The 27,362-nt window shown below is 46.0% G+C and overlaps 1 protein-coding gene across 8 annotated transcripts in view; it reads left to right on the forward strand.

Moving 5' to 3' along the window:
- samd11 (sterile alpha motif domain containing 11) overlaps positions 1-27,362 on the forward strand; it is a 321,465-nt gene that overhangs the window by 271,072 nt on the left and 23,031 nt on the right. For 7 of the 8 annotated variants that reach the window (XM_043676145.2, XM_043676142.2, XM_043676144.2 and 4 more), the window contains 4 exons: positions 10,318-10,433; positions 13,626-13,704; positions 15,302-15,346; positions 15,484-16,187. In XM_043676145.2, coding sequence (XP_043532080.1) covers positions 10,318-10,433; positions 13,626-13,704; positions 15,302-15,346; positions 15,484-16,187 — 944 coding nt within the window. The remainder of the gene's footprint in view (positions 1-10,317; positions 10,434-13,625; positions 13,705-15,301; positions 15,347-15,483; positions 16,188-27,362) is intronic. The other variant, XM_043676143.2, reaches the window with a different exon arrangement.

Below are 27,362 nucleotides of genomic sequence, written 5' to 3' on the forward strand. Positions count from 1 at the left end.
CTTTAAAATAGCCCAAACCTGTGATACCTTATCAAACATCTTTTTGGAAATCCAGATGTATTATATCTGGTTCCCATTTATCAGTCTCACTCTTTACCACCTCAAAGAATTCTCATAAATCTGTCATGCATGATTTCCCCATCATGCTTGATTTAGGATACATATTTCTAAATGCTCGACAATTACATCCTTTAGTGACATATTCCTAACATAATTCTAATGACAAATGTTAAAGTAACTGCTGTATAGGGACATTTTGTCTCTTTTCCTTTTTGAACAGGGTGTTGCATTGGCAGTTTTCAAATCCTCTGGGATTTTTCTAGAGTCGCAGCATTCTCGTATGATTACAACCAGTGCATCCACTATCTCCCATAGCTAATTCATTTAATATACCAGAATGCAACCTCTCCAGTCCAAGGGACTGATCAGCCTTTAGCCCCATTAGCTTCCTTTTATTCCCTCTTTCCATTTTTCCCTTGATTAATAGCATTCCGAAAATAGTGTCTTCTAGTGTGAAGACTGGTGCAAAGTATTTATTCATCTCCTCTGCTACTTCCTGGCTCCGAATGATTATTTCCATAGCCTCATTCTCTAAAGGCTGATGTTAGCTTTGGCTTCTCTCTTCCCTTTTATATATTTAAAGAAACTCTTGCTGTCTATTTTCATATTACTTGCTAGTTTATCAACAAACTTTTTATTTTCTTCCTGTTTTTTTATATTTTTGGTAATCTTCTGTTGTATTTTAAAACTTTCTCAAACCTCTGGCTTACCGCTAATCTTTGTCACATTGTGTGTGTGTTCCTTCTTTTCAATTTGGTACCATCCTTAACTTCCTTGTTAACCATGGTCAGTTTATTGTTCCTTTTCTAGATTTCTACTTCTCTGCAATGCATCATTATTGTGAGCCAAGAACTATTTTCCTACATATCTGCCTGTGATCTTCAATGGTCTTCTTTGCTGAACCTCTTCACAGTCTACTCCAGCCACCTCTGCCCTCGTTCATTTGCAATCTCCCTTACTTAACTTGGCACTCCACTTTCCTACTCCCAAACTGAATGCTAATTTTTACTATTGTTTAGATCAATTCCTGATGAAGGGCTTTTGCCCGAAACATCGACTCTCCTGCTCCTCAGATGCTCTCCTGACCTGCTGTGCTTTTCCAGCATCACTCTGATCTAAACTCTGGTTTCCAGCATCTGCAGTCCTCACTTTTGCCTAGCTAATTTTTACTATGTTAGAGTCACTGAAACGATTTTTATTTGTCCTTATTCTCTCCTGATTTACTCTCTGTCCTCCAGCAGAGCTATAGTTAGATGCCCTGCAGGTTACCCTCACCAGTACTGTTTTCCCCTTTCTTACCTTTAACCGTATGGACTCTACATCTTCAGGACCAAGGTTATTTGTTGCTATTGTACTTATTCCATCACAGACTATCACCCTTTCCTTCCTGCCAGGCCTTTCAAAAAGTACCCTGAACATTTAATTCCTAACTTTGATCTCCTTGTAATCACCTCTCCGTAATGGATATAAGATCACACCCATTAATCTCTATTTGTGCCACTAAATCATCTTTTTATTCTGAATATTACAAGCATTTAGATAAAGAGCCATTGATTTTGCAGCCTTATCATTTGTTTTCTTCCTTTTGACCCTGTTTACTGTTGCTTTTCTAAGTTGGTACACTGCTGTCTCACAGTTTGGTTACTATTATTCCAATAGCAACCCTTCAGTGCTGCCGCATCCTTTACTTTTCCATTTGCTCTGGAATCCCCTCCCTAACAGGGTGCTAGGTCGACCCACAACGCATGGTCTGCAGTGGTTAGCACCACTGCCTTACAGCACCAGGACCTGGGTTCGATTCCTGCCTCGGGTGGCTGTCTGTGTGGAGTTTGCATGTTCTCACCATGTCTGCGTAAGTTTCCTCCAGGTGCTCTGGCTTCCTCCTACAGCCCAAAGATGTGCAGATTAAATGGATTAGCCTTGCTAAATTGCCCATCGTGTCCAGGAATTTGCTGGCTAGGTTACAGGGCTAGGATTTGGAGGAGTGTGAGGTAGGTCTGGGTGGGATGCTTTTCAGAGGGTCGATACAGACTTGATGGGCCAAACGTCCTCTGCACTGTAGGGATTATATACGTCAACTCCCCATTACCTTCTCAAGGAGAGCTAGAGACAGGCAATAAATGCTGGCCAGCCAGCAAAGCCCACATCCTGTTAGTGAACTTAAGAAAAAAATTGCTTTTGATTTTTCCAATCATTTGCATTTATTTTATACTACATTTTGAATTTTCTTGAATGTTACTTTGACATGAAGTCCTTGTGAAGCTAAGTTGCCCATAGTGTTAGGTGAAGGGGTAAATGTAGGGGAATGGGTCTGGGTGGGTTGTGCTTCGGCGGGTCGGTGTGGACTTGTTGGGCCAAAGGGCCTGTTTCCAAACTGTAAGTAATCTAATCTAATCTAATAGGCATGACTGTCCACGACAAAGGCAAATAACTTTAACCATAAACTTTTGGACACAAAGTCTCCCTCTTTGGTGGGATGCCTGTTTTGCACTTTTCCTATTTCAACCTCTTTGCAATTAAGGTGAAATCAGTTTTCTTGTCTCTGTCCCGTTCTTTTGAGAAACCACACAATTTGCATGGCCTGGTTCCATTGTGACATTTTTACCAAATGTCATTGTTGATGTAAATAAACTGTTTGTGGGTGATATCCCAGGTAATTCCAACCCTGCTCCCAGCTGTTCCTCTGTAAGATGTGATGACGTAGCAATGGGGAATGATCAATGTTGTTGTTTCACACTCTCTTACAACAGCAACACTTGGTTCAGTGGTTAGCACTGCTGCGTCTTAGCGCCAGGGTCCCAGGTTCGATTCCAGCCTTGGGTAATTGTCTGTGTGGAGTTTGCATAATTCTCCCCATGTTTCCTCCCACAGTCCAAAGATAGAGTCATAGAGATGTACAGCATGGAAACAGACCCTTCGGTCCAACCCGTCCATGCCGACCAGATATCCCAACCCAATCTGGCCCCACCTGCCAGCATCTGGCCCATATCCCTCAAAACCCTTCCTATTCATATACCCATCCAAATGCCTCTTAAATGTTGCAATTGTACCACCCTCCAACATTTCCTCTGGCAGCTAATTTCATACACGTACCACCCTCTGCGTGAAAAAGTTGCCCTGTAGGTCTCTTTTATATCTTTCCCCTCTCACCCTAAACCTATGTCCTCTAGTTCTGGACTCACCTACCCCAGGGAAAAGACTTTGTCTATTTATCCTATCCATGCCCTTCATGATTTTATGAACCTCTATAAGGTCACCCCTCAGCCTCTGACGCTCCAAGGAAAACAGCCCCAGCCTGTTCAGCCTCTCCCTATAGCTCAAATCCTCCAAACCTGGCAAAATCCTTGTAAATCTTTTCTGAACCCTTTCAAGTTTCACAACATCTTTCCGATAGGAAGGAGACCAGAATTGCATGCAATATTCCAACAGTGGCCTAACCAATGTCCTGTACGGCCACAACATGACCTCCCAACTCCTGTACTTAATACTCTGACCAATAAAGGAAAGTATACCAAATGCCTTCTTCACTATCCTATCTACCTGCGACTCCACTTTCAAGGAGCTATGAACCTGCAATCCAAGCTCTGTTTGTTTAGCAACACTCCCTAGGACCTTACCAGTAAGTGTACAACCCCTGCTAAGATTTGCTTTCCCAAAATGTAGCACCTCGAATTTAACTGAATTAAACTCCATCTGTCACTTCTCAGCGCATTGGCCCATCTGGACAAGATCCTGTTGTAATCTGAGGTAACCCTCTTCGCTGTCCACTACACCTCCAATTTTGGTGTCATCTGCAAACTTACTAACTGTACCTCTTATGGTTGCATCCAAATCATTTATGTAAATGACAAAAAGTAGAGGAACCATCACTGATTCTTGTGACACTCCACTGGTCACAGGCCTCCAGCCTGAAAAACAACCCTCCACCACCACCCTCTGTCTTCTACCTTTGAGGCAGTTCTGTATCCAAATGGCTAGTTCTCCCTGTATTCTGTGAGATCTAACATTGCCAACCAGTCTCCCATGGGGAACATTGTCGAATGCCTTACTGAAGTCCATATAGATCACATCTACCACTTTGCCCTCATCAATTGTGCAGGTTAAGTGAGTTGGCCATGCTAAATTGCCCATAGTGTTAGGTGCATTAGTCAGAGTGAAACGGGTCTGTGTGGGTTGCAGTTTGGAGGGTCAGTGTGGACTGGTTGGGCCGAAGGGCTTGTTTCCACACTGTAGGGAATCTATTCTAATCTAAACAGCAAGACCATGGAGCGCAATAACTTAACTATTGGCTGCCCTTTCCTTTTGGCAGGTATACGAGCCTAAAATTTGTATAAGACTGTTATGTTTATGTGCCATCTCGTATCCCAATCATAAAAATGATTGTATCTGTGACCTCTCGTTCTCAATGTAATTTGCAACAAAAACAAACAAGGAGGGGGAAAATGTTTTTTCTCTCAGAGCGAGTAGTTGTGTTCTGGAATGCGCTGCCTGGAAATATGTTGGAAGCGGGTTCAATGATGCCTGTTTGAATAGAAATAATATGCAGTGTTATGAGGAAAAGGCAGGAGAAGGGAACTAAGTCACATTCAAAGAGCCAGTGTAGACACAGTGGACCTCCTTCTGCAACATCATAATTCTGTGATATCTCTGATCACACCACAAAGCAGTTCTTTCTGAGAGGGGCATTAATAAAATAGTTTTTGCATGATAGGTGCGATGCCAGCCAGGCCAGCATTTATTAGTCCAGAAGATGAGAACCGCTATATGTATAGTGTAGGTAAACCCATCGTGCTGTTAGAAAGGACTTTTATAGGATTTCTACCCAGTGACAGTGAAGAAGCAACCATATATTGCAAGGAATTTGTCTTTTTATTTTTTGTGAGTTTAAAAACAGTGGATTTCAAATTTGTGACAAAGTTTGGGGGCTCATCCAGGATTTGAATCTGATTAGATTAGATCGATTTGGATTGGAAACAGTCAACTAAGATTTGGGTGTGGTTGGTATATAAAACAGGTGAAGGAAGACATCAGGTTCAGTACTGCATTTTAGGCACGGCATTGGAAGCTGCAAAGGTCTTCCTGCAGATGTTTCTGTGAGCTGTGAATTTGAAATGTTACATCAAGAGATATTTTCAAAGAGAATGAGTCACTCTGTACCTCTTACAAACCAGTGGAAGCCACTAGAGAAAGACCATTGAACACCAGGGGTCTGACCATTTAAAGATGGATCATTTCAACATTGGAATCAGGAAGCAAAAACCACTGAACGGACTTTGCTGTTTCCTCTACCTCAACCAATAATCTAGTTTCCCTGAAAGTAAGACAAAAAACTGTGGATGCTGGAGATCTGAAGCAAAACCAGAAATTGCTGGAGAAACCCAGCAGGTCTGGCAGCATCTGTGAGGGGAACAACAGATTTAATCTTGCAAGTTCAATGACTCTTACTGGAGCAGTTGTTTTGATCATCAGAATATCAAACAGTTATGTTGAAGAATCCATGGACTCAACGTAAACTCTTTTTATTACCCCACAGTTACTGCCAGACCTGCTGAGTTTCTCAAGCAATATATTTTCTGTGTGTGTGTGTCTGTTCTAAGGGGGGAGTTTATAAAGGGATTAGAGTATTAGTTAGTTAGTGTTATATGTCATTGGTTTATATCTGTATAGCTGTAGCGACAGTCTTATTATTTGTAATAAAAATAATTCTATTTAGAATCATAGAATCCCTACAGTGTGGAAACAGGTCCTTTGGCCCAACAAGTCCACACCAACCCTCCGAAGAGTAACCCACCCAGACCCATTTTCCTACATTTACTCCTGACTAACGCACCTAAGCTACACATCCCTGAAATCTATGGGCAAGTTCACATGACCAATTCACCTGACCTGCACATGTTTGGACTGTGGGAGGAAACCGGAGCACCCAGAGGGGATCCACGCAGATGTGCAAATTCCACACAGTTTCCCGAGGCTGGAATTGAACGCAGGTCCCTGGTGCTGTGAGGCAGCAGTGCAAACCAAAGCTGTGCTTGGTCTAAAAGTCAGGTAAGTTATGGTATAGATTTTAAAAAAAAGCTTTTGATATTTAGTTTGATCCCATGAACAGTGTGGCTTGTTTTATGGCACACTACCTCATGATCATAACAATTTCTCCAAGTCCCTCTGGATTTGGAAGTTGCTGATTATTGCATTAATCTTTAGTAGCTGCACTGAGGACTAGGACAGGACTGGTCCCTGAAATTCTGGGTGGCTCTGGCAAAGCAGACAGGAGCACAAGGGAGCCACGTGGCTCACTGAACTCCATTTATGAACAGCAGAGTACTACACACAAGAGCAATCTGAAATAAAAACTGACACTGCTGGAAACCAGTCAGGAGCTTGGAGGGTATCTGGGGAGAGAGAAAATCTGGGGTGACATTCCAGGTCGATGAGCTTTTGCGAGAGTTGAGAATTAGTGGGGATTAACCTCTTTTTTTTTAAAAGAAAAATGGATTCTGTGTAATCCAAGATGGAGGACAGGAGACAATTGTGGCTGTTAAGAGCTCCTCCTTTTTAGTTTTGAGATCTTTTTGGTGTTGGAGTTGATTTCCTCGAATTCTTGGAGCAGTAATTATTGTTTTATAAGCTGTTGCATTCTTTTGGAACTTTGGAAAAACAAGTATGGCAGACAGGGCCCTGCAGTGGTGTGATGATGGAACTAACAAAGGAGAAGATCTGTACAGGGGGAGGGCAAGAGTGACGGACAAAGGGGATGATTGCAGCAAGGCGAAAAAGCGAGTGCAAATAAGACACACAGAATCGGAAGATGGTGGTATAAACAGCCTGAATAGCAGAGGGACAGTGAAACATTATCTTCTGACAAATGGTGCGAAGGTTTCTAAGGCAAATGTTCAGGTGTCGGGCATTCTTTTTGATATATTAGATTAGATTACTAGATTAGATTAGATTACATTGCAGTGTGAAAACAGGCCCTTCGGCCCAACAAGTCCACACCGACCCGCCGAAGCGAACCCACCCATACCCCTACATTTACCCCTTACCTAACACTATGGGCAATTTAGTATGGCCAATTTAGCTGACCCTGCACATCTTTGTGACTGTGGGAGGAAACCGGAGCACCCGGAGGAAACCCACGCAGACACGGGGAGAACGTGCAAACTCCACACAGTCAGTCGCCTGAGGCGGGAATTGAACCCGGGTCTCTGGCGCTGCGAGGCAACAGTGCTAACCACTGTGCCACCGTGCCGCCCATATATAGGGCAGCCCTGTGCAAATAGCAGCTCAGACCACCTTCTCTTCTGATACAGCCATCCTCTATTTACCACTGTCCAGCCCAGGAGCAGTGGCTCAAATCTTAGTCATTTACCTTTGATGTTAAAGCTGTTGAATGTAATTATTTTACACCTTGATTTGTATTTCTCTCCTTCACCAGGACCAGCAAAATAAAAAGTGCAATTGTTTGCATAGAATCTTTCATTAAATAACGACTGTATTGCCCTGCTCTTCGATGCATGTTGTTGCCGAGCTAACAGTTGTTAAGGTTTTTGGTTAGAAGAAGGTTGCAGGCTATTTTAAATATTGATAACACAGGAGGCTTCTCCCTGTGGAGGCCAAGCTCGAAAACTGTCTCGCACACACCTGCTGCTGAGACTGAATTTGTTAATAATTAAACACTCTACATAGAACCTCCAAAATATCGGTGTGTTTCAGGATTGAAGTGTTTATGTTGAATTATAAATTACAACCAAGAGTTTGCTGGCTGTAATGGGCACAAATCTTTCAATTACTTGGGTGCTGTAGTTAATTAACCATCATGTAACTGTTCTCCTTTCCCATTTTATTTAAGGTTTTGACATTTTTTTCCAAGGTGGGGGAGTGGAATTAGGATTTTCCACGTGTGCTGGTGGCCTACCCAAATAGTAAATTACCCCAAACAAATCCTTCCAGTCAATGTTGATGAGGGTATTTGATGGTGGATAGTCTGGTGCTGCTTAAAGTCCTGGTCAGTGGGTGATCTCCAGGACTCTGCTTGATTTTCCTCACTCTCTAATCTTCATGTCCTGCTGCTTTCCTAGCTGACATCCGTTCAGATCGGGAGGATTAACCCCAGTGGCTGTCTACTTGTCTGCTTGCTGAATTATCCATGTACATTGCATTAAAACGTGCAAGTTAATATCGGAACAGGAGGAGGCAATCGAGCTTTCCCCACCATTCAATAGGCTGATCAAACACTTTAATGCCTTTTATTCACCATATCCCCATAACTCCACTGGTAAAACAAGATCTCTCAATCTCTCTGTTAAACATGCACAAAGGCTGAGTCTTCTCTGCCCTCTCTAGTAGAGAATGCCAAAGATTCCTTTAAGGTGAAAGGAGAAAGATTTTAAAAAGACATGGAGGGCAATTTGTTTTTTAAACAGAGTGGTTCGTGTGTGGAATGAACTTCCAGAATAAGCACATGAATAAGAAATGTTTGCAGGGATATGGGCCAAGCAAAGGCAGTTAAGTTCGGGATTATACTGATTTGCAAGGATGTTGCCAGGGTTGGAGGATTTGAGCTATAGGGAGAGACTGAACAGGTTGGGGCTGTTTTCTCTGGAGCTTTGGAGTCTGAGGGGTGACCTTATAGAGGTTTACAAAATTATGAGGGGCATGGATAGGATAAATAGACAAAATCTTTTCCCTGGCTTGGGGGAGTCCAGAATTAGAGGGCATAGGTTTAGGGTGAGAAGGGAAAGATATAAAATAGACCTAAGGGGCAACCTTTTCAAGCAGAGGGTAGTATGTGTATGCACTGAGCTACCAGAGGAAGTGGTGGAGGCTGGTACAATTGCAACATTTAAAAGATATTTGGATGGGTATATGAATAGGAAGGGCTTGGAGGGATATGGGTCGGGTGCTGGCAGGTGGGACTAGATTGGGTTGGGATATCTAGATGGCATGGACGGGTTGGACCGAAGGGTCTGTTTCCATGCTATACATCTCTATGACTCTATGACACAGGTTGGTTGTACCGAGGGGATCTGTTTTCCATGCTGTATGACTCTGACTAGAATCATTTCTTTGCATCCCTGATCAAAGTGGTATCCATCTTATTTCTAAACAGTCTCCCCAGGATTTGGATTCTCCAACCAGGAGGAACATCTACTCTGTTTATGGCTTTCAGATTTTTGGAAGTTTTAATGAGATCACCTCATAATTCTTTGAAACTGTAGAGAATAAGGTTTGCCCAGTCTCTTTCATAGGGCAGTCCCACTATTCCGGAATAAGTGTGTTAAACCTGGGGGTGGAAGCAGGCGCGTTAGCAATGTTTAAGGCATGTCTTGATAGACACGTGAACAGGACGCGAACAGAGAGATAGCAACTGCGCATGGGCAATAAGGAGTGGGTCTAAATAAGGGTTGATGGGCCTGGTCCTGTGTCACTTTGAATTATAGTGCATTCATGATAGAGTCCATACAGTGTGGGCCCAGGCTATTCGACCCATTGAGTTCACACCAACCCTCCAAAAAGCATCCCACCTAGACCCAACTCAACCATCCCATCCCTGTAACCCTGCATTTCCCATGGCTAATCCACCTAGCCTGCACATCCCTAGACACTATGGGGCAATTTAGCATGGCCAATTCACCCAAACCTGCACATCTTTGGATTGTGGGAGGAAACTGGAGCATCCAGAGGGGACCCGCCCAGACACGGGGAGAATGTGTAAACTCCACACACAGTCACCCGAGGCTAGAATCGAACCTGGGTCCCTGGCGCTGTGAGGCAGCTGTGCTAACCACTGAGCCACTGTGCTACTCTGTTGTATCAATTGTATTGTTTGACCCTCCAGTCCTAAAGAAGGGTTGCACCTGAAACACTGAATTCTCCACCTCCTGATGCTGCCTAGTTTGCTGTATTCTTTCAGCCTACTGCTTGTCTATCTTTACTACAATCAATAATATATTTCTTCAATAAGGAGACCGAAACTCTGCACAGTATTCCAGGTGTGGTCTAACCAAACTCCGACACCATTGCAGCAAGACAAAGCCACCATTGTTGACAAATCCACATAGGGTGTAGCAGTACCAGGGGAAAATGTGGCAGAAATCAGGGCAGGTTTGTAGCTTATCGGCACTTAGCAAGGAGGAAGATTTGGAGCAGGGATTTGAAGGTGAAAAGCTAGAAGGGGGCAGTCACCAGTGCAAATGGCCACAGAAGTGACTGGAGTGTTGCGTAAAAATTAATTTTTTCTCTTTGTTTACTGCTTTGCAGGGAAATGTCGCACACAAACCCTTTGCTTTCACCTCAGAATGCACCTCACATCGCTTTAGGGCCTCATCTTAGGCCTCCATTCCTAGGAGTTCATTCGACCCTGTGCCAAACCCCAGGTAAGTGCCAAAACATGGAAATCTGCCTCCAGTGCTGTCAATAGTAGTTAAGTTCACACAGTATAATATTTTAGATATCTCTCTGATACAGGACTGTGGTTGGGACATTTTATAATTTTTTCTGTTTCGTGGGATTCCAAAGTGGTTGCTATAGCAAGGCCAATGCTTTTGCCCGTCCCTAATTGCCCTTGAACTGAGTGGTTTGCTGCGCCATTCCGGCGGGCAGTTGAGAGTCAACCCTGTTGCCGTGGGTCTGGAGTCACATATAGACCAGACTAGATGAAGGACAGCAGACTACATTCCTGACAGAACATCAGTGAACCAGACCCGATGATGATTGTCATGGTCACGGCAACTCAGATTTATTCCAGAATTGCTAATCGAGTTCAAATTCCATCAACAGTTGTGGCAGGATGTGAACTCATGTCTCCCCAGAGCTGGACTCTGGATTAATTAATTTAGTGATGTTATCACTGTGCTATTGTCCCCCACTAAGTCAGGAGGCCCAGGCTTCAGTGGTGAATGGTCTATTGAATAAGCCCTCACATTCCAGGCCGGTGCATGGACTGATTGTGGGAAGTCTTAGCCAGGAAACAATCTGGGTGAGGGAGAGGGAATGTAAAATTTCATGATACGTGTGAGAATTCCACTGTTCTAGCAATCTCCACATCTACCAGAACCTAATTGGGCAACTTTAATGAGATGCGGCAGTATAGAATGTATAAAGCGTATTTGCCAGTAACTCCTACAAACGTGTTTTGTATACCTGATATGAATTATTAATGACTGGAATCCAGCAAACCCAGTGAGCAGTTTGCATAGGGGACGGTCCTCACACCAGTCAGGCAGTTTCTGCTGGTGCTTGTTAAAAGGGGAAATGTTAGGAGAGTCCTTTACTCTGCCTCAAACAGTGAAGGGTATAGTCCCCCTGAGCCTCTGGTATAGGCAGCTGGGCTATCAGGCTGTCTTCAGCACCGCACTGGGAGACTGGGCCTGGATTAATGGCTTCATACATCCTCCTCAAGCAATTAATTGACGGCAAAGAATCACCAAAAAATGAGTGATTGTAAAATCCCACCCGGAATGTTAATGGGAGTGGATTGGGTTTACTAGGGTAGATCCACCCGGAGTGTTAATGGGAGTGGATTGGGTTTACTAGGGTAGATCCACCCGGAGTGTTAATGGGAGTGGATTGGGTTTACTAGGGTAGATCCACCCGGAGTGTTAATGGGAGTGGATTGGGTTTACTAGAGTAGATCACACCTGGAGTGCAAATGGAAGTTGACTCATTTTGCTGTGGTTGGCCACAGTGGATCAGGTTTGCCGTGGGAGGTCACAGTGGATCGGGTTTGCTGCAGTAGATCACAGTGGATCGGGTTTGCTGCAGTAGATCACAGTGGATCGGGTTTGCCGTGGGAAATCACAGTGGATCGGGTTTGCTGCAGTAGATCACAGTGGATCGGGTTTGCCGTGGGAAATCACAGTGGATCGGGTTTGCTGTGGGAGATCACAGTGGATCAGGTTTGCCGTGGGAGATCACAGTGGATCAGGTTTGCTGCAGTAGATCACAGTGGATTGGGTTTGCTGCAGGAGATCATAGTGGATCGGGTTTGCCGTGGGAGATCACAGTGGATCGGGTTTGCTGCAGTAGATCACAGTGGATCAGGTTTGCCGTGGGAGATCACAGTGGATCAGGTTTGCTGCAGTAGATCACAGTGGATCGGGTTTGCTGCAGTAGATCACAGTGGATCAGGTTTGCCGTGGGAGATCACAGTGGATCAGGTTTGCTGCAGTAGATCACAGTGGATTGGGTTTGCTGCAGGAGATCATAGTGGATCGGGTTTGCCGTGGGAGATCACAGTGGATCGGGTTTGCTGCAGTAGATCACAGTGGATCGTGTTTGCTGCGGGAGATCACAGTGGATCGGGTTTGCCGTGGGAGATCACAGTGGATCGGGTTTGCTGCAGTAGATCACAGTGGATCAGGTTTGCCGTGGGAGATCACAGTGGATCAGGTTTGCTGCAGTAGATCACAGTGGATCAGGTTTGCTGTGGGAGATCACAGTGGATCAGGTTTGCTGCGGGAGATCACAGTGGATCAGGTTTGCCGTGGGAGATCACAGTGGATCAGGTTTGCTGCAGTAGATCACAGTGGATTGGGTTTGCTGCAGTAGATCACAACGGATCGGGTTTGCCGTGGGAAATCACAGTGGATCGGGTTTGCCGTGGGAGATCACAGTGGATCAGGTTTGCTGTTGGGGATCACAGTGGATCAGGTTTGCTGCAGTAGATCACAATGGATCGGGTTTGCTGCAGTAGATCACAACGGATCGGGTTTGCCGTGGGAGATCACAGTGGATCGGGTTTGCTGTGGGAGATCACAGTGGATCGGGTTTGCTGCAGTAGATCTCAGTGGATCGGGTTTGCTGTGGGAGATCACAGTGGATCAGGTTTGCTGTGGGAGATCACAGTGGATCAGGTTTGCTGTGGGAGATCACAATGGATCGGGTTTGCTGCGGGAGATTTCAGTGGATCGGGTTTGCTGCGGGAGATCTCAGTGGATCGGGTTTGCTGCGGGAGATCTCAGTGGATCGGGTTTGCTGCGGGAGACCACAGTGGATCGGGTTTGCTGCAATAGATCACAGTGGATCGGGTTTGCTGTGGGAGATTTCAGTGGATCGGGTTTGCTGCGGGAGATCACAGTGGATCGGGTTTGCTGCGGGAGATCACAGTGGATCGGGTTTGCTGCGGGAGATCACAGTGGATTGGGTTTGCTGCGGGAGATCACAGTGGATCGGGTTTGCTGCGGGAGATCACAGTGGATCAGGTTTGCTGCAGTAGATCACAGTGGATCGGGTTTGCTGTGGGAGATCACAGTGGATCGGGTTTGCTGCGGGAGATCTCAGTGGATCGGGTTTGCTGCAGTAGATCTCAGTGGATCGGGTTTGCTGCGGGAGATCTCAGTGGATCGGGTTTGCTGTGGGAGATCACAGTGGATCAGGTTTGCTGCGGGGGATCACAGTGGATCGGGTTTGCTGCGGGAGATCACAGTGGATCAGGTTTGCTGCGGGGGATCACAGTGGATCAGGTTTGCTGTGGTACGTCAGGCAGAATGTCGACTGTCTAACTGGAGGTGTGAAGGTGTTTGTTTGTTCTCACTGATTGATTGCTGACCCCTGAACTGCCGTTGCAGGTTATGGTTTCTTACAGCCAGCCCAGGCTGAAATCTTTGCACGACAGCAGGAAATGCTCCGGAAGCAGAACCTGGCAAGGTAAGCTCAGTACTCAGAGAGGCTGCTGGGGGTGGGGGTCAGCCAGATGTTTCCTGTTGATCACAAGCCGCGAAATGCCTGTGGTCAATAACTGGGTGCCTCTTGTACCTGCCACCGCCTGCCAGAAGCTGCTATCAGTCCCTCTCTCAGTCTCTGCCTTTACTGCTGGAACAACCAGGCTGTATCAAGGCAGCAATATTAATATTCCTGAAAGCACTGTGTCATTTTCAGTGTCTCTTTGTCTGCCCTGAACATCGCAAATTGCTTACAACCTGTGGCCCCCTCAGTCTGCGTTTCCCTGGAATAATCCCAGAGGAAACCAGTCCTTTCAGCCCAATTGATCAGAGCTGGCGTTTACCCTATTCTGATCTCCTCCCATCCCATTGATGTGATCTTTTCTTCCTATCTCCCTCCTGCATTTATCTAGTTTCCACTGAAATGCATCTGTTATTTGTCTTCCGCTGCTCTCTGAGAGAGCAATTTCTCCTGAATTCTTCACAGAAAATAGGAACAGGAGTAGGCCACTCGGTCCGCCGAACCAGCTCAGCCATTCAGTCACTTGTTCCTACTTTCTCCCTGTGGGCTTTGGCACTCAGACTGCTGGTAGGACCCGTCCATTCTCCTACCGCAATGCCAGCATCATTCTAGCAGGCCATAGGACTGCTCTCTCAATAGAGAGAGACAACTGGGGTGGTGATTTAACCTGAGGGTCACCACGTCTTGGGTGAGGCTGAGAAGGTGGGACATTCGTGGTAACATCAGCTGGTGTAGGAACTGAGCCCACACTGTTGGCATCACTCTGTCTCACTAGCTAGCCAACTGAGCTAACCAGTCCCTTTAACAGGTAAGCACCAACCAAACAAGGTCACCGGGATGATAAAGAAAATCTTGCATTTGTATAGAGCCTTTTACAGTCTTTATAACCACACAAACATTTACCAGGTGTAGTCACTGTGGTTACATGGGAAACGTGATAATCAATTTGTGCAAGGCAAGCTCTCACAAGCGGAAAATGTGATCATGTGTTTCCACCATGTTGAATGAGGGTTAAAGAATGATTCTAGACGCCTGGTCTATCTCACCCTTCTCCCCTTCAAAGCTGTGCTGTGGGATCATTTACATCTCCCTGAAATGGCGAGGCACGCCCTCGATTTAGTGTCTAATCTGAGACCTCAGACAGTGCAGTGTCCCCTCAGTGCTGCTCCAGAGTGTAAACTCAGATGATGTGCCCAAGTTCCCGGAGTGGGACTTGAACCCACGATTGTCCTGGCTCAGGAGCGAGAGCGCTACCAACCTGACGCTTGTGGGTGCTGGAGACCTGGCTCAAGAAATGTGCGTTTCAGTGGACTGGTGGCTCCAGTTGATCTACTGGAAAGACTAGATCAAGTGGGTAAAGGCCTTTCTTTATCCCAGAGGATCTTGTGACAGTTTACCAATACCGTATTGTGTTTCGGTTATCTGACGTGTACTGTTTCTGCTGACTGGGCACCAAGAGTGTCCTGTGTGGTAGTTGCCTGATGCTCTCAGCTCTGGCCACAGTGAATTTCCAACACCCTTGAGAGTTTGTAATTAATAGAATCATATTTTTTCACAACAGAAATGTCCCAGTGATCAGATTGGCTGCTGCGAAAGAACACCATGGGTATTGAGCTTTCCATCTGAATTATAGCAGAGATTTTAAGATGCTAGTCATTTTCTGAAAGCTTGCTTCTGGTAGTCGAATAATATTGAGGTTTTCTTTTCCCTTTTTGTTTTGTGTTTGTTCTCTCTTTCTTTCAGACTCGAGATGTCCGCTGAGCTCCTGCGTCAAAAAGAGTTTGAGAACATGCACAGGCAGCGGATTCTCGGAGCCGATCCTTTGTCGCTGCACTCCAGCTTGCCCCCGGACCACCCCGCCCTGCGGAGCATCCACGATGTGCCCGAGGGCCACCCGCTGCGCGAGGAGATCTCCCGCCGCAACGCTATGCTGGTCCTTCGACACAACACGGCTCCACTGCTGTCCCTCAACCACGCCGTGCCGGGCAACCCGCCCCCCAAGGAACCAGGGCGCAAGGGCTCCCGGAAGGTGGCCCACCACAGGACGGAGGCGCATGGCGCCGGTGAGGTCAAGGACCACCTTGAGGCGCGCGGCCGAGACGGGAGCGCCGACTGTAACGACGAGGAGATGAAAGACTCGGAGAGTGACCCCGAGGCGGGTGACGACAAGCCCGAGAACCTGAAGACCGAGGTGATCGGATCAATCCACGAACTCAAGGAGTGCAAAGAAGCCGCAAAGGCTTGTGAGAACATTAAGGAGATGCACGAGGCCACCGGTGTTGCTCAGAACCCCCCCTGTGTTTCTGTGGGCTCCGACTCTCCCAGCCACCTGCTGGGCTCCGCAATCGCTGAAAACAAAGCGAAATATCTCCCGTCTGCTCCAGCTCCACTCCCTCAGCCCCTGCCTTTTGGATTTCCGTACACAGCGAATCCTTACTTTCACACAGGTAAGCTCGAGTCAGCTGTGGTAAGACCTGTCCAATGAACTCCGGTCACAAAGGGCTCCAATTTGAAATGCTGAAGGAAGCTACAAATATTCCCATTGATAAAGATTTGCCGGGAATTGACCTTGCGGTTCACTTGCATTGCCATGGTTTTGCTGAGTTTCTCCACTTGATGAGTATTTCCATCATTTATATAAACGATTTGAATGTGAACATTGGAGAAAGTGAGGACTGCAGATGCTGGAGAGTCACAGTCGAAAAGGCTGGCGTTGGAAAAGCGGAGCCGTTCAGGTGTGAACTTGGGCTGAAGGGTCTGTTTCCACACTGTAGGTAATCTAATATTATAAGCAGCTATGTAGACAGTCTTTAAGATTGAGTTGCACAGGTTTAATAAGGTAAGGCCACTATAAGAATAGGGTAAGCAGGTAAATGGAGTCAAAATCCAGATCTCACTAAGGACCTCAATACTTCTGGGGTTTTGTACCTCTTTTAGGACTCCCTTCACCTGCAATTTCCAGACTTTCGCCACCCAAGCTTTCCACTACTTTATCACTCCAGATAAATTTCCTTCATGAGATAAGGAACTCCAAGAGTGTTGAGGTTCTTAATGTGTCACGTAGCCATGACTTCATCTAGAACAAACTCACAGAGTAACCTGGGGGTGCAAATGTTCAAATCCCACCATTGCAGCTGGGTGAATTTAAATTTAATTAAGAAAACTTGGACCATGGAGCTACCATCAATTAACATTATAAACCTTCCACTACGTCCTTTAGGGAAGGATATCTCCCATCCTTACTTGGTGTGGCTACATGAAACTCCAGGCCAAATTAATGTTATTGACCCCTAGCTGTCCACTGCAATGACCTAATCAACCACCCAGTTCAAGGGAAACTGAAGAATGGGTAACAAAGCTTGGCTTTGTCAGCAGTGGTCACATCCGTGAAAGAATAAATGGTTTTAGAAAATACTAATTTTTGAGGAACTTTAGTTCCACTTCTGCTCTCTCGGCGATACTGTGCAAGTTGTGGTTGGAACGAGGGTCTTTCCGTTCATTCCTTGTTCCCTGGTGCCCTCTGCCAATGCCGTAAAACCTGGTGTATCAGACAGCTTCTGTGCAATTGAATGATTGAGGGATAATCTCATTGCTGTAACAATTTGTTAATTTTTCAATTCTGGATTATTTCAAAAGTGGTGATAGATCCTGCTGCTTTTACAGTTTGTGATGGGTCTTTTTTTTAAACAATCCTCTGCCTACATTAATTTATGCTAAACTTCCTTTGTTCTTTCAGTAACTAAACAACACAGTCATGTTAAGAACAAGTTGGAGGCCATTCAGGTCGTCTAGCTTGTTCCAGACCATCTACCCTGCACCAGATCTTCTCTCAGCTGATCCAAAGTTCATGTCCAGTGAAGTGTTTGAAAAGGCGTTTGTTTTGAAGGTTGACTGATCAGATATTCTTCTCTGATCCATCTCCAAATCTGTGAATGTTTGTTACATGCTGGAGATGCTGCAATTTATTGGCGATTCCTTATTGTCCTCACAGCGCCAGAGACCCGGGTTCAATTCCCGCCTCAGGCGACTCTGTGTGGAGTTTGCACATTCTCCCCGTGTCTGCGTGGGTTTCCTCCGGGTGCTACGGTTTCCTCCCACAATCAAAAAAATGTGCAGGTCAGGTGAATTGGCCATGCTAAATTCCCTTAGTGTTAGGTAAGGGGTAAATGTAGGGGAATGGGTTGCGCTTCGGCGGATCGGTGTGGACTTGTTGTGCCAAAGGGCCTGTTTCCACACTGTAAGTAATCTAATCTAACCTAATCTAATCTATCTTGAATTGCTGTAGTCCTTATGGTGAGTGTATGGTCCACTCCCACGGTGCTGTTAAGCAGAAAAATCCAGCCTGTTGACCCAGTGCAGGAAAACATTGGCGATAGCCGTGAAGTTGCGATAGTGTGAGAGACGTGGGGCTGCCGATGTTCACCTGCTGCTGTACTCCTTCCTGAGTGGTGGAGGTTTCTGGTTTGGGAGTTGCTGTAGTACGTCTTGTAGATAGAACATGCTTCTGCCACTGTGTGACGTTCATGCAGAGAGTAGACGTTGAAGCCAGGAGATGGAATGCACGTGGGAGAGCAATTTAAATTAAAAAAAAAAATCGACTGTGAAGCATTTCTGGTCCTTTCAGTTGCAAAAGGGGTTTTGCCCCAATTACTAATTGCTGTAAAGACCAGTAGACTGCATTTTACATTGGTATTAGAAACTCAGTGCTTTAATAAACTCTTTTCCCCGGTCTGTACGTAGTTGCTGCAGTGTTACTGCCAGCCTCCTGATATAGATTATCAGATGTTAATACAGGTTAAGCATGGATTGGGGGATGTGCACTATTTAATATAATTGATGATGAGGACAAAAGATCAGGTTAAATGTCCAGTGAATTATTTTTTCTCTGGGAATGGACTAGTGTAGATTGTAAACTCTCTGGGTATTTCATATCCTGGTGCTGCGTGCTTTCTCATTGAATTGGCATCCAGTGGCACTGTTGGAATGCGTTGATTTTTCAACTCTTCAGTTCTCTGGCTGCTGTTTAACTTGATAGTAAGCGTGGGATGAGGCACACTTTCGAGGAAGTAGCTCAGCCATTTCCAGGAAGTACACATGTTACAGGAGACCCTTTCCAGTCCAGTGCTGAGGAAATCCAAACTCTCAATGTGTGGTTCCTTTTTGAATGAGTCATTAAACTGCGATCCAGTCTGCCCTTTTAGCTGGCAATGTGAGATCTCACTGAGCAGTAAGACAGTTCCCTGAGTGAAATCTCCAACTGTTGCCTCCTGTGGTTTAGCCTGAAGGCTCCACTCACTCATAAGGCCATAAGACCTAGGAGCAGGAGTAGGCCATCTGGCCCCATCGAGCCTGTTCCGCCATTCAGTAAGATCATGGCTGATCTTTTTGTGGATTCAGCTCCACTTACTCACCCTCTCACTGTATCCCTTAGTTCAATTACTGTTGAAAAATCTATCTTTGTCTTAAAAACATTCAATGAGGTAGCCTCAACTGCGTCACTGGGCAGGGAATTCCAGAGATTCAAACCCTTTGGGTGAAGATGTTCCTCCACAACTCAGTCTGAAATCTGCTCTCCTTTTATTTTGAGGCTATGCCCTCTCGTTCTAGTCTCTCCCACCAGTGAAAACAACCTCTCTGCTTCTATTCTATCCCCTTTATAATTTTACATGTTTCTATAAGGTCCCCTTCATTCTTCTAAATTCCAATGAGTATAGTCTCCGTCTACTCAATCTGTCTTCGTACACCAACCCTTTCAACTCCGCAAGCAGGAGAAAGGGAGGACTGCAGATGCTGGAGATCAGAGTCAAAAAGTATGTTGCTGGAAAAGCACAGTAGGTCAGGCAGCATGCAAGGAGCAGGTGAGATAAATGAGAGCGGGTGAGGCTGGGAGGGAACGTGGCTGGGAATGTGATAGGTAGATGAAGGTGATAGGGTAGAGCAGATAGGTGGGAAAAAAAGATGGACAGGTAGGACAGTTCGAGGGCGATGGAGGGTTCGAGCTGGGATAAGGAGGGGAGATGAGGAAACTGGTGAAATCCACATTGGTGCCATGTGGTTGGAGGGTCCCAAGGTGGAAGATGAAGCGTTGTTCTTCCAGGCATAGGGTGGTAAGGGTTTGGCGGTGGAGGAGACCTAAGGTTTGCATGTCCTCGGCAGAGTGGGAAGCGGAGTTAAAGTATTCAGCCACGGGGAGGTGGGGTTATTTAGTGCATGTGCCCCGGAGATGTTCTCTGAAACATTCCGCAAGTTGGCGTCCTGTCTCTCCAATGTAGAGAAGACCACATCAGGAGCAACGGACACAGAAGATGACATAGGTGGAGGTACAGGTACAGGTTGGATGTGGAAGGATCCCTTGGGGTCTTGTACAGAGGTGAGGGAGTATGGGTGGGCACAGGGTTTACACCTCTTGTGGTGGCAGGGGAAGGTGCTGAGAGTGGAGGGTGGGCTGGTGGGGGTCATGACCCTAACAAGGGAGTCACGAGGGAATGGTCCCTGCGGAAAGTGGATAGGGGTTGGGAGGGAAATATATGCCTGTTGTTGGGGTCCGTTTGTAGGTGGCGGAAATGGTGGAGGATGATGCGTTGTATCTGCAAGTTGATGGGATGGAAAATGTGGGCCGGGCCGGGGGGGCGTGGTTCTGTCCTTGTTGCGTTGGGGAGGTGGGATTCAAGGGCAGCGGCGCGGGAAGTGGAGGAGATGTGCTGGAGGGCATCATTGACCATGTGGGAGGGGAAATTGCGGTCCTTGAAGAAGGAGACCATCTGGGTTGTTCTGTGGTGGAATTGGCCCTCCTGGGAGCAGATGCAGCGGAGACGAAGGAATTGGGAGTAAGAGTCCTACCTGTCCATCTTCCTTTCTAACTACCTGCTCTACCCTCCTCTCCGACCTATCACCATCACCCCCCACACCTTCACCTACCTATCGCATTCCCAGCTACCTTTCCCCCAGCCCCACCCCCCTCCCATTGATCTCTCAGCCCCCTTGAGCCTCCCCCACATTCCTGATGAAGAACTCATGCCTGAAACGTTGACTCTCCTGCTCTTTGGGTGCTTTCCAGCACCATACTTACTCAACTCCAGACTCAACCGAGTGAACCTCCACTGCACCCCCTCCAGTGCCAGTATGTCACTTTCTCAAGGAAGGAGACTAAGACTGTACACAGTACTGCAGGTGTGGCCTCCCCACATATGTATTACCTTATACTACAACAATAGCTGCAATAACACCTCCCTGTTTGTAAACTCCATCCCTCTAGCAATGAAAGGACAATATTTCATTTGTCTTCTTAATTGCCTGCTGCACTCACAAACCAAGCTTTTGTGATTCATGCACAATGGCACCCCAGGACCCTCTGCACAGCTGCGTGCTGTAATTTTCACCATTTAAATAATAGTCCATTTTGCTGCAATTCCGACCAAAATGGATGACCTCTGAAGGCTGATGGGAACTATTATGAATGTGAGAAGTAGGAGGTAGAGCAGAATGTTTGGATGATCTTCTCCATTATTCTTATGGTCTCGCCATATCTCTTAGGTTTTTTCATACCCAAGACTAGAGCATAGATTTGTAGCTGTGTGCTGATTGGGAATCATCATGAACCTCCCCCCAGTATCCGTGGTAGTTATCTGACATGGAGCAGTGCTGTCACGAGCTGGGTAGACTGGCCTCAGATTTAACCCCTCGCTGGCCAAGCGAACAACCCGAAGGAATCAGCCCCAGGCAGTCACACGTGAGATGCAGCCCAGAGATGCTCCAACCCCAGGCGTGAGCTCTCAGAAGACGAAACCCATTCTGTTTCTGAAAGCCTGGCCCACTGCATCTCCCGACATTGGGAGAGAATCAGAGTCTAATGTTTCAGTAGATATGGGAGCAGCAAGTCTAAGCATCCAGGGACATGATTTGGAGGTGCCGGTGTTGGACTGGGGTGTACAGAGTTAAACATTACACAAAACCAGGTTATAGTCCAACAGGAAGCACTAGCATGCGGAGCGCTGCTGATGAAGGGGCAGCCCTCTGAAAGCTAGTGCTTCCAAATAAGCCTGTTGGGCTATAACTTGGTAATGTGTGATTTTTAACTTTGTGCATCCAGGGACAGGTGATGACAAGAAGGCATCAGTGATATTTGATTTAAAATGATCTGTTGTTTGGGTTTGGCTTTGTAACTCTATGCCAGTACACAGTCCTGCCTGGTCTCATTTGGCAGTATTAATTAGGGTTATTAAAAATAGCTATCACTTTTATGGATTGATTGGAGAGGGCCTTGAGGATTGTTGTGATGGATTGCTGTACCAGGAGACACTGTCATTCAGGAAGAAGTAGGTTAAAGATTCCCCGCGTTAATGTCCTTAGCAGACAACTCGGAAGGTCTTTCTGAATACTGGTTCTCCCGACACAGTTCCTGAACCTCCAGATCCACCTAGGAACCCTCCAACCACTCGGGATGAATGTAGATTTCTCCAGCTTCCTCATTTCCCCTCCCCCTACCTTATCTCAGTCCCAACCCCTGGATTCAGCACCGCCCTCTTCCCGATCTTTCCACCCCCACCCCCTCTCCGGCCTATCACCCTCGCCTCCTTCCACCTATTGTATTCCCAGCGCCCCTCCCCCAAATTCCACCCCCCCCTCACCTTTTATCTCAGCCCGCTTGGCACACCAGCCTCATTCCTGAAGAAGGGCTTATGCCCGAAATGTCGATTCTCCTGCTCCTCGGATGCTGCCTGGCCTGCTGCGCTTTTCCAGCACCACAGTTTTCAACTCTGGTCTCCAGCATCTGCCGTCCTCACTGTCTCCTCCAGATCAACCTGTCATTCCATGTTCAGTTACTTTTGAGTTGTGAGGTTTTGAGGGACAATCAGTCTCTGTGTGTCTGACCCACTGGGGAACAGACAGCAGACAGTAAGGCATTGAAACCTTGACTTGGGAAACTCAATGATTCCACCAGTGAACAAATTGGACCTTTCTTTTCATGGCGTTTAGCAGTTGAATGGGGATCATGAGATTTTGAAAACCTTCCCAAGACGTCACTGTCATCCCTGAAATTCTAGACTATTTTGTGACAAACTCCATGGACAGTGCAACCTTGGGAGGGTTTGTCACCTTGGATTATTTCAACAGTAAAGCAGTAGAATCTCCTTTTTATTTAATGGCTTGATGATGAGAGATTGCAGTGTAGCTTGGTTCCTGATGATCAAGCGTTTTATGCTTTTGGGAAAGCAGTGTTGGGGTAGAAAGAAATAAGCCCAGCCTCTGTTGCCTAACTCATTAGCTACAGTTTGAAAAGTGCTGCAAAAGGATTGACTCTCAATAAGAAGGAGATTCAGCCGGTAGATGTGGTACCACTATTTGTTATGGACCAGACCAGGCCAGACCCCCTCAAAACATTTCAAGAAAGTAGCCCAGACCCTAACTTTTCTAGTTTTAAGCAGGTGTAAGGTGTGATGCAGTTGGTCAAACCACATAGTTTTCAATGAAACAATTTATTTACGTTTACCGAATGAAGCGCACACAAAAGAGAACAGAATTTAACCTCTCCGAAGGCCAAACAGATCATTCCAACTTCATTATGCTGTTCCAAACGCTTGCAACAATCCCCGTTACCAAAAGGTAAAATCAAACACGGGGTCTTACAGGAGAGATGGCAGAGAGAGGGAGGATCAGCATTCACCTGCTTCTGTGGGGTCCAGCAGCCTTTTTCAACTCTACTGTTTGCTAAAACCAAACCAAACCAGAGAAAAGCTGAGCTGGGAGAACTGGCCACTCCCCTTTCATCGTACAAGTGTTTTTTTTAAACTTACTGCCTCAGGCAGAAGGCTTTTATCTGTTAGCTATAATCAAATTGGCCCTGAAACCCTTCAACTTAGACTTTTCGGAGTCTGTGTCTTTCCTTTGAAAGAAAAACCAAGGACAACATAACCTTGTTAACGGAGCAGCGTTGTCTCAAATTCTCATTCCTGATAGGGATTAGCAGGAGGAGAAAGTGAGGACTGCATTTGCTGGAGATCAGAGCTGAAAATGTGTTGCTGGAAAAGCGCAGCAGGTCAGGCAGCATCCAAGGAGCAGGAGAATTGACGTGTCGGGCATGAACCCTTCTTCAGGAACGGGTTGGCAGGGCCTGGTTGATCCAGTATGTGGCAGAGGAAAAGCTTTTCAATGAGAAAATGCTCTTGGCTCACACAAGGTGACGTTCAGTGCACAATCCAGTTGGTTACAAGGGTTTGATAGACATTGTTACTATGAGGGAAACCTTGACGTTTGATCTTATTCCTCAGGGTCCAAACCTGTTCAATTGCCTGAGTCCATGTGACATCAATACGCTGGGTGGGGCTTAATGCACTCATCAACATTTATCCTTTCAGACCCATATACAAGACATTCCTGTGGGATAATAGCTGGGAGCTGTCGTTAGCTTTGAGACTCTATAACCGTGCTGTTCAGACAGGTCTGTTACTTTGTTGAAACTGATGCAAAAGTATTGTAGATCGTCCAGAGCTGCTTCAAGGAAGTGAGACTCTTGATGGCTCAGCACGTCATCTGATCTGTCAAGCCTCAATCCTCATTGTGGAGTTTAATAGGGCTTTGGTCTCAAGCTCCTTTAATGCTGCCTGCTCTGTTTCCTTCTCCTCGCTCATTAGAATAGGCAACAGTGGAATCCTCATCAGAGGCCCCACTCTGCTGTCTGTGTAATGGAAACTGCCATCCTTATCTGGTCTGGCCTAATGTGAATCCGGATCCACAGCAATGTAGTTGACTCTTGACTGCCCTCTGGGCAATTAGGGATGGGGAATAAATGTTGACCTAGCCAGTGCTGCCTTCATACCATGAATGAATTTTAAAATAAAGTTGCTGTAAAAGTCCATCTGTCATTGTGAGAAGGAAATCTGCACTCTTGGTCAGGCTGATTGATACTTAATTACTTACTGGTAATATACAACAAATAAATATAAGCCTGGAACAAGACTAGGGAAAACTATAGGCCCAATGTCTTTGAATGAAAGGTAAATGTAAAACTGATAATAGGAGATTGATCTTTTCACGAAGAGTGCCCAATTTCTGTGTTGGACTCCTGGGTTGATGATTCAAGATGAAAATTTGGGATTGGAGCTTTGATTGAGGTGTGTAAGTATAGGAATTTTATCGCTTGCATGGATCTGTGTTATAGGACTGACCAGCTTGGAGTGGGAGAGAGTCAGCAATGAGGGAAGCATCCATGCCTTTAATGGTTAATTTTCTGGCAACGTGTTGTGAAATGGAATAGCTGATGTGAGAGTAACTGGTGTGATGTATGGATGTATTCAGAACACAGTAGTGTGAGTCATAACCAATGTTGATGATTTATCACTATTTCAATATGGGAGCAGCGGATTATATCCCAGAAGGCACTTGTGTTTATATGTCTATTATCTTCCTGTGTGGTTTATGCTTTCTCCAAACATCAATCTCAACATTATAAATTTGGAATCAATTAAAAAAAAGTCAGCCTGTGGGTAAATGCTTTTGTCAGCGTGGTACTTGAGTCACAGCCAATAGCTGGACGGAAGCTGTATCCCAAGTTAGCTGATCTCAGCCAGTTTGGTGATCAAGTTGTCTATAGGTTTCAAGAATCGAAGGACTGAGTGCAGAGACAGGGAAGTGTTGTTGAAACTCTGGCCAGGCTATAACCGACACAATGTCCAGTTCTGGTCACACGTTTGGAGTGACCTTTTGGAGGGTACAGGAGTGATTTATCAGAAAGGTTCGAGGGATTTTTTTCTTCAAGATGTTGATGGAGAAACTGGACTTGTTGACCATAGGACGATGATAACATACAGGAGCAGGATTAGGCCATTCAGCCCATCAGGTCTGTTCAATCATTCGATCGTGGGGGCTGCTATGTTTCTCAACTGCATTCTCCAGCCTTCTCCCTGCAACCCTTCGTTCCCTCACTAATCACTAACCTATCTATCTCTGTCTCAAATACAGTCAATGATGTGACCTTCACAGCCCTCTGCAGCAACAAGGGAACATTAGACTTGAGGTTTTGGGCAAGAGATACGTGAGATGAGGAAGAAATTTCTTTATACAGGAAGACATAATAAGCTGGGAATTGCTGGCATGTGAGAGTGGTGGAAGCGATGGTTGGTGATTTCTAAAGAAAATTGAATGGGCACTTGAGGGAAAATAAACTTTCAGAGGCCGTGGGAATTGAGCAGGGGCTGACTGGATTATTGTCTGAAGAGCCAGCATGTTCTCGATGGATCAAATGGCTCATTTTTGTGCCCTAATGCATCTGTGCCCCAGGGACAGTGATAAGGGAGGATAGAAATCGAACAAAGTTTATAGTCTTGGGCTACTACAGACAGGTACCAGTGGTGAGTCTGGTGAGGACAGTAATTCATGCTGCTCTGCAGCTGATTTACCTGCTGACACTGATTATAATGGACATTCTCTCGGGCAAGGATTGCAGAGAGTGGGGGCTCCCAGAGGACCAGGGGCTGGTGCCTGTGGGTCAGTATTCCTGGAGACCTCCTTTTTCAGAAAAACAGAGAAACTCTGTCCGTAAAACAAACCTGTTCTGAACTGTAACAAAACCAGAAACTGCTGGGAAAAAACTCAGCAGGTCTGGCAGCACTTGTGGAGAGAAATCAGTCAACATTTCAGGTGGAGTGACCCTTCCTCAGACAGCCTTCCTGTTCCAAACATGTCCTGAGCAGGTCTTCCTCAGAAACCTGGACTTCTGCAGCAGCTGAAATGTATACGATTTTCTCTCATGTTGCTTCAAAGAGGCAGAAACAGAATCTGGATGGAGTCAAAGGTGCGACTCTTGTGGATAGTCTGAAGCTTAGTCAGAGATGGGATTTGCCGGGGGTCTTAGATGGGGCGAGAGTGGCCGAAAGCTAGAAGGGTTCAGGGCAAGGATTTCAGAGTGTGGAGCCTTGGCAACTGAAGGCAAGGCCACAGGAAGTGGGACAACAGGAAAGGTCAATCGATACAGATGGAGCGTCAGGTTCGGAGAGATCACAGAGGGTTTGTAGTGCTGATGGAGGTTAACATAAATGAGAGAAGGGCAAAACCCAGAGACGTTTAAACATAAGTTGGATGAATGTTGAAAGGATGAGAGGAACTAAAACTAGGGGACATAGTTTAAATATCAGGGGACTACCATTTAAAAGGGAGATGAGGAGTTTTTCCTTCCCTGAAGGTTGAGACTCAGTGGAATTCTCTACCCTGGAGAGGGGTCATTATTATTTAAGATGTGGAGGAGCTGGTGTTGGACTAGCTAGTGCTTCCAAATAAACCTGTTGGACTGTAACTTGGTATTGTATTTTTTTTTAAGGCAGCAGTATGTAGAATCTATAGGTATTGGGGTTAGGTGAGAATGCGGAGTTGAGGCAACAGTCCGATCAGCCATGATCTTGTTGAGCAGCGGAACAAGCTCTGCGGGCTGAATGGCCCCTACTGCCATACTACGTTTCGGGCCATTGAGGTGCCGGTGTTAGACTGGGGTGGACAAAAGTCAGAAGTCACACAACGCCAAGTTGGTCACCTGATGAAAGAGCAGCTCTCCAAGAGCTTGTGATTTCAAATTAACCTGATTTGGCGATGGCAGTGTTGGACTGGGGTGGACAAAGTTAAAAATCACGCAA

This window comes from Chiloscyllium plagiosum, unplaced genomic scaffold (genome assembly GCF_037043375.1).
Source record: "Chiloscyllium plagiosum isolate Xiang-an unplaced genomic scaffold, Cpla_swu_hap1 HiC_scaffold_37, whole genome shotgun sequence".
In the NCBI taxonomy this organism is placed as follows: Eukaryota; Metazoa; Chordata; class Chondrichthyes; order Orectolobiformes; family Hemiscylliidae; genus Chiloscyllium; species Chiloscyllium plagiosum.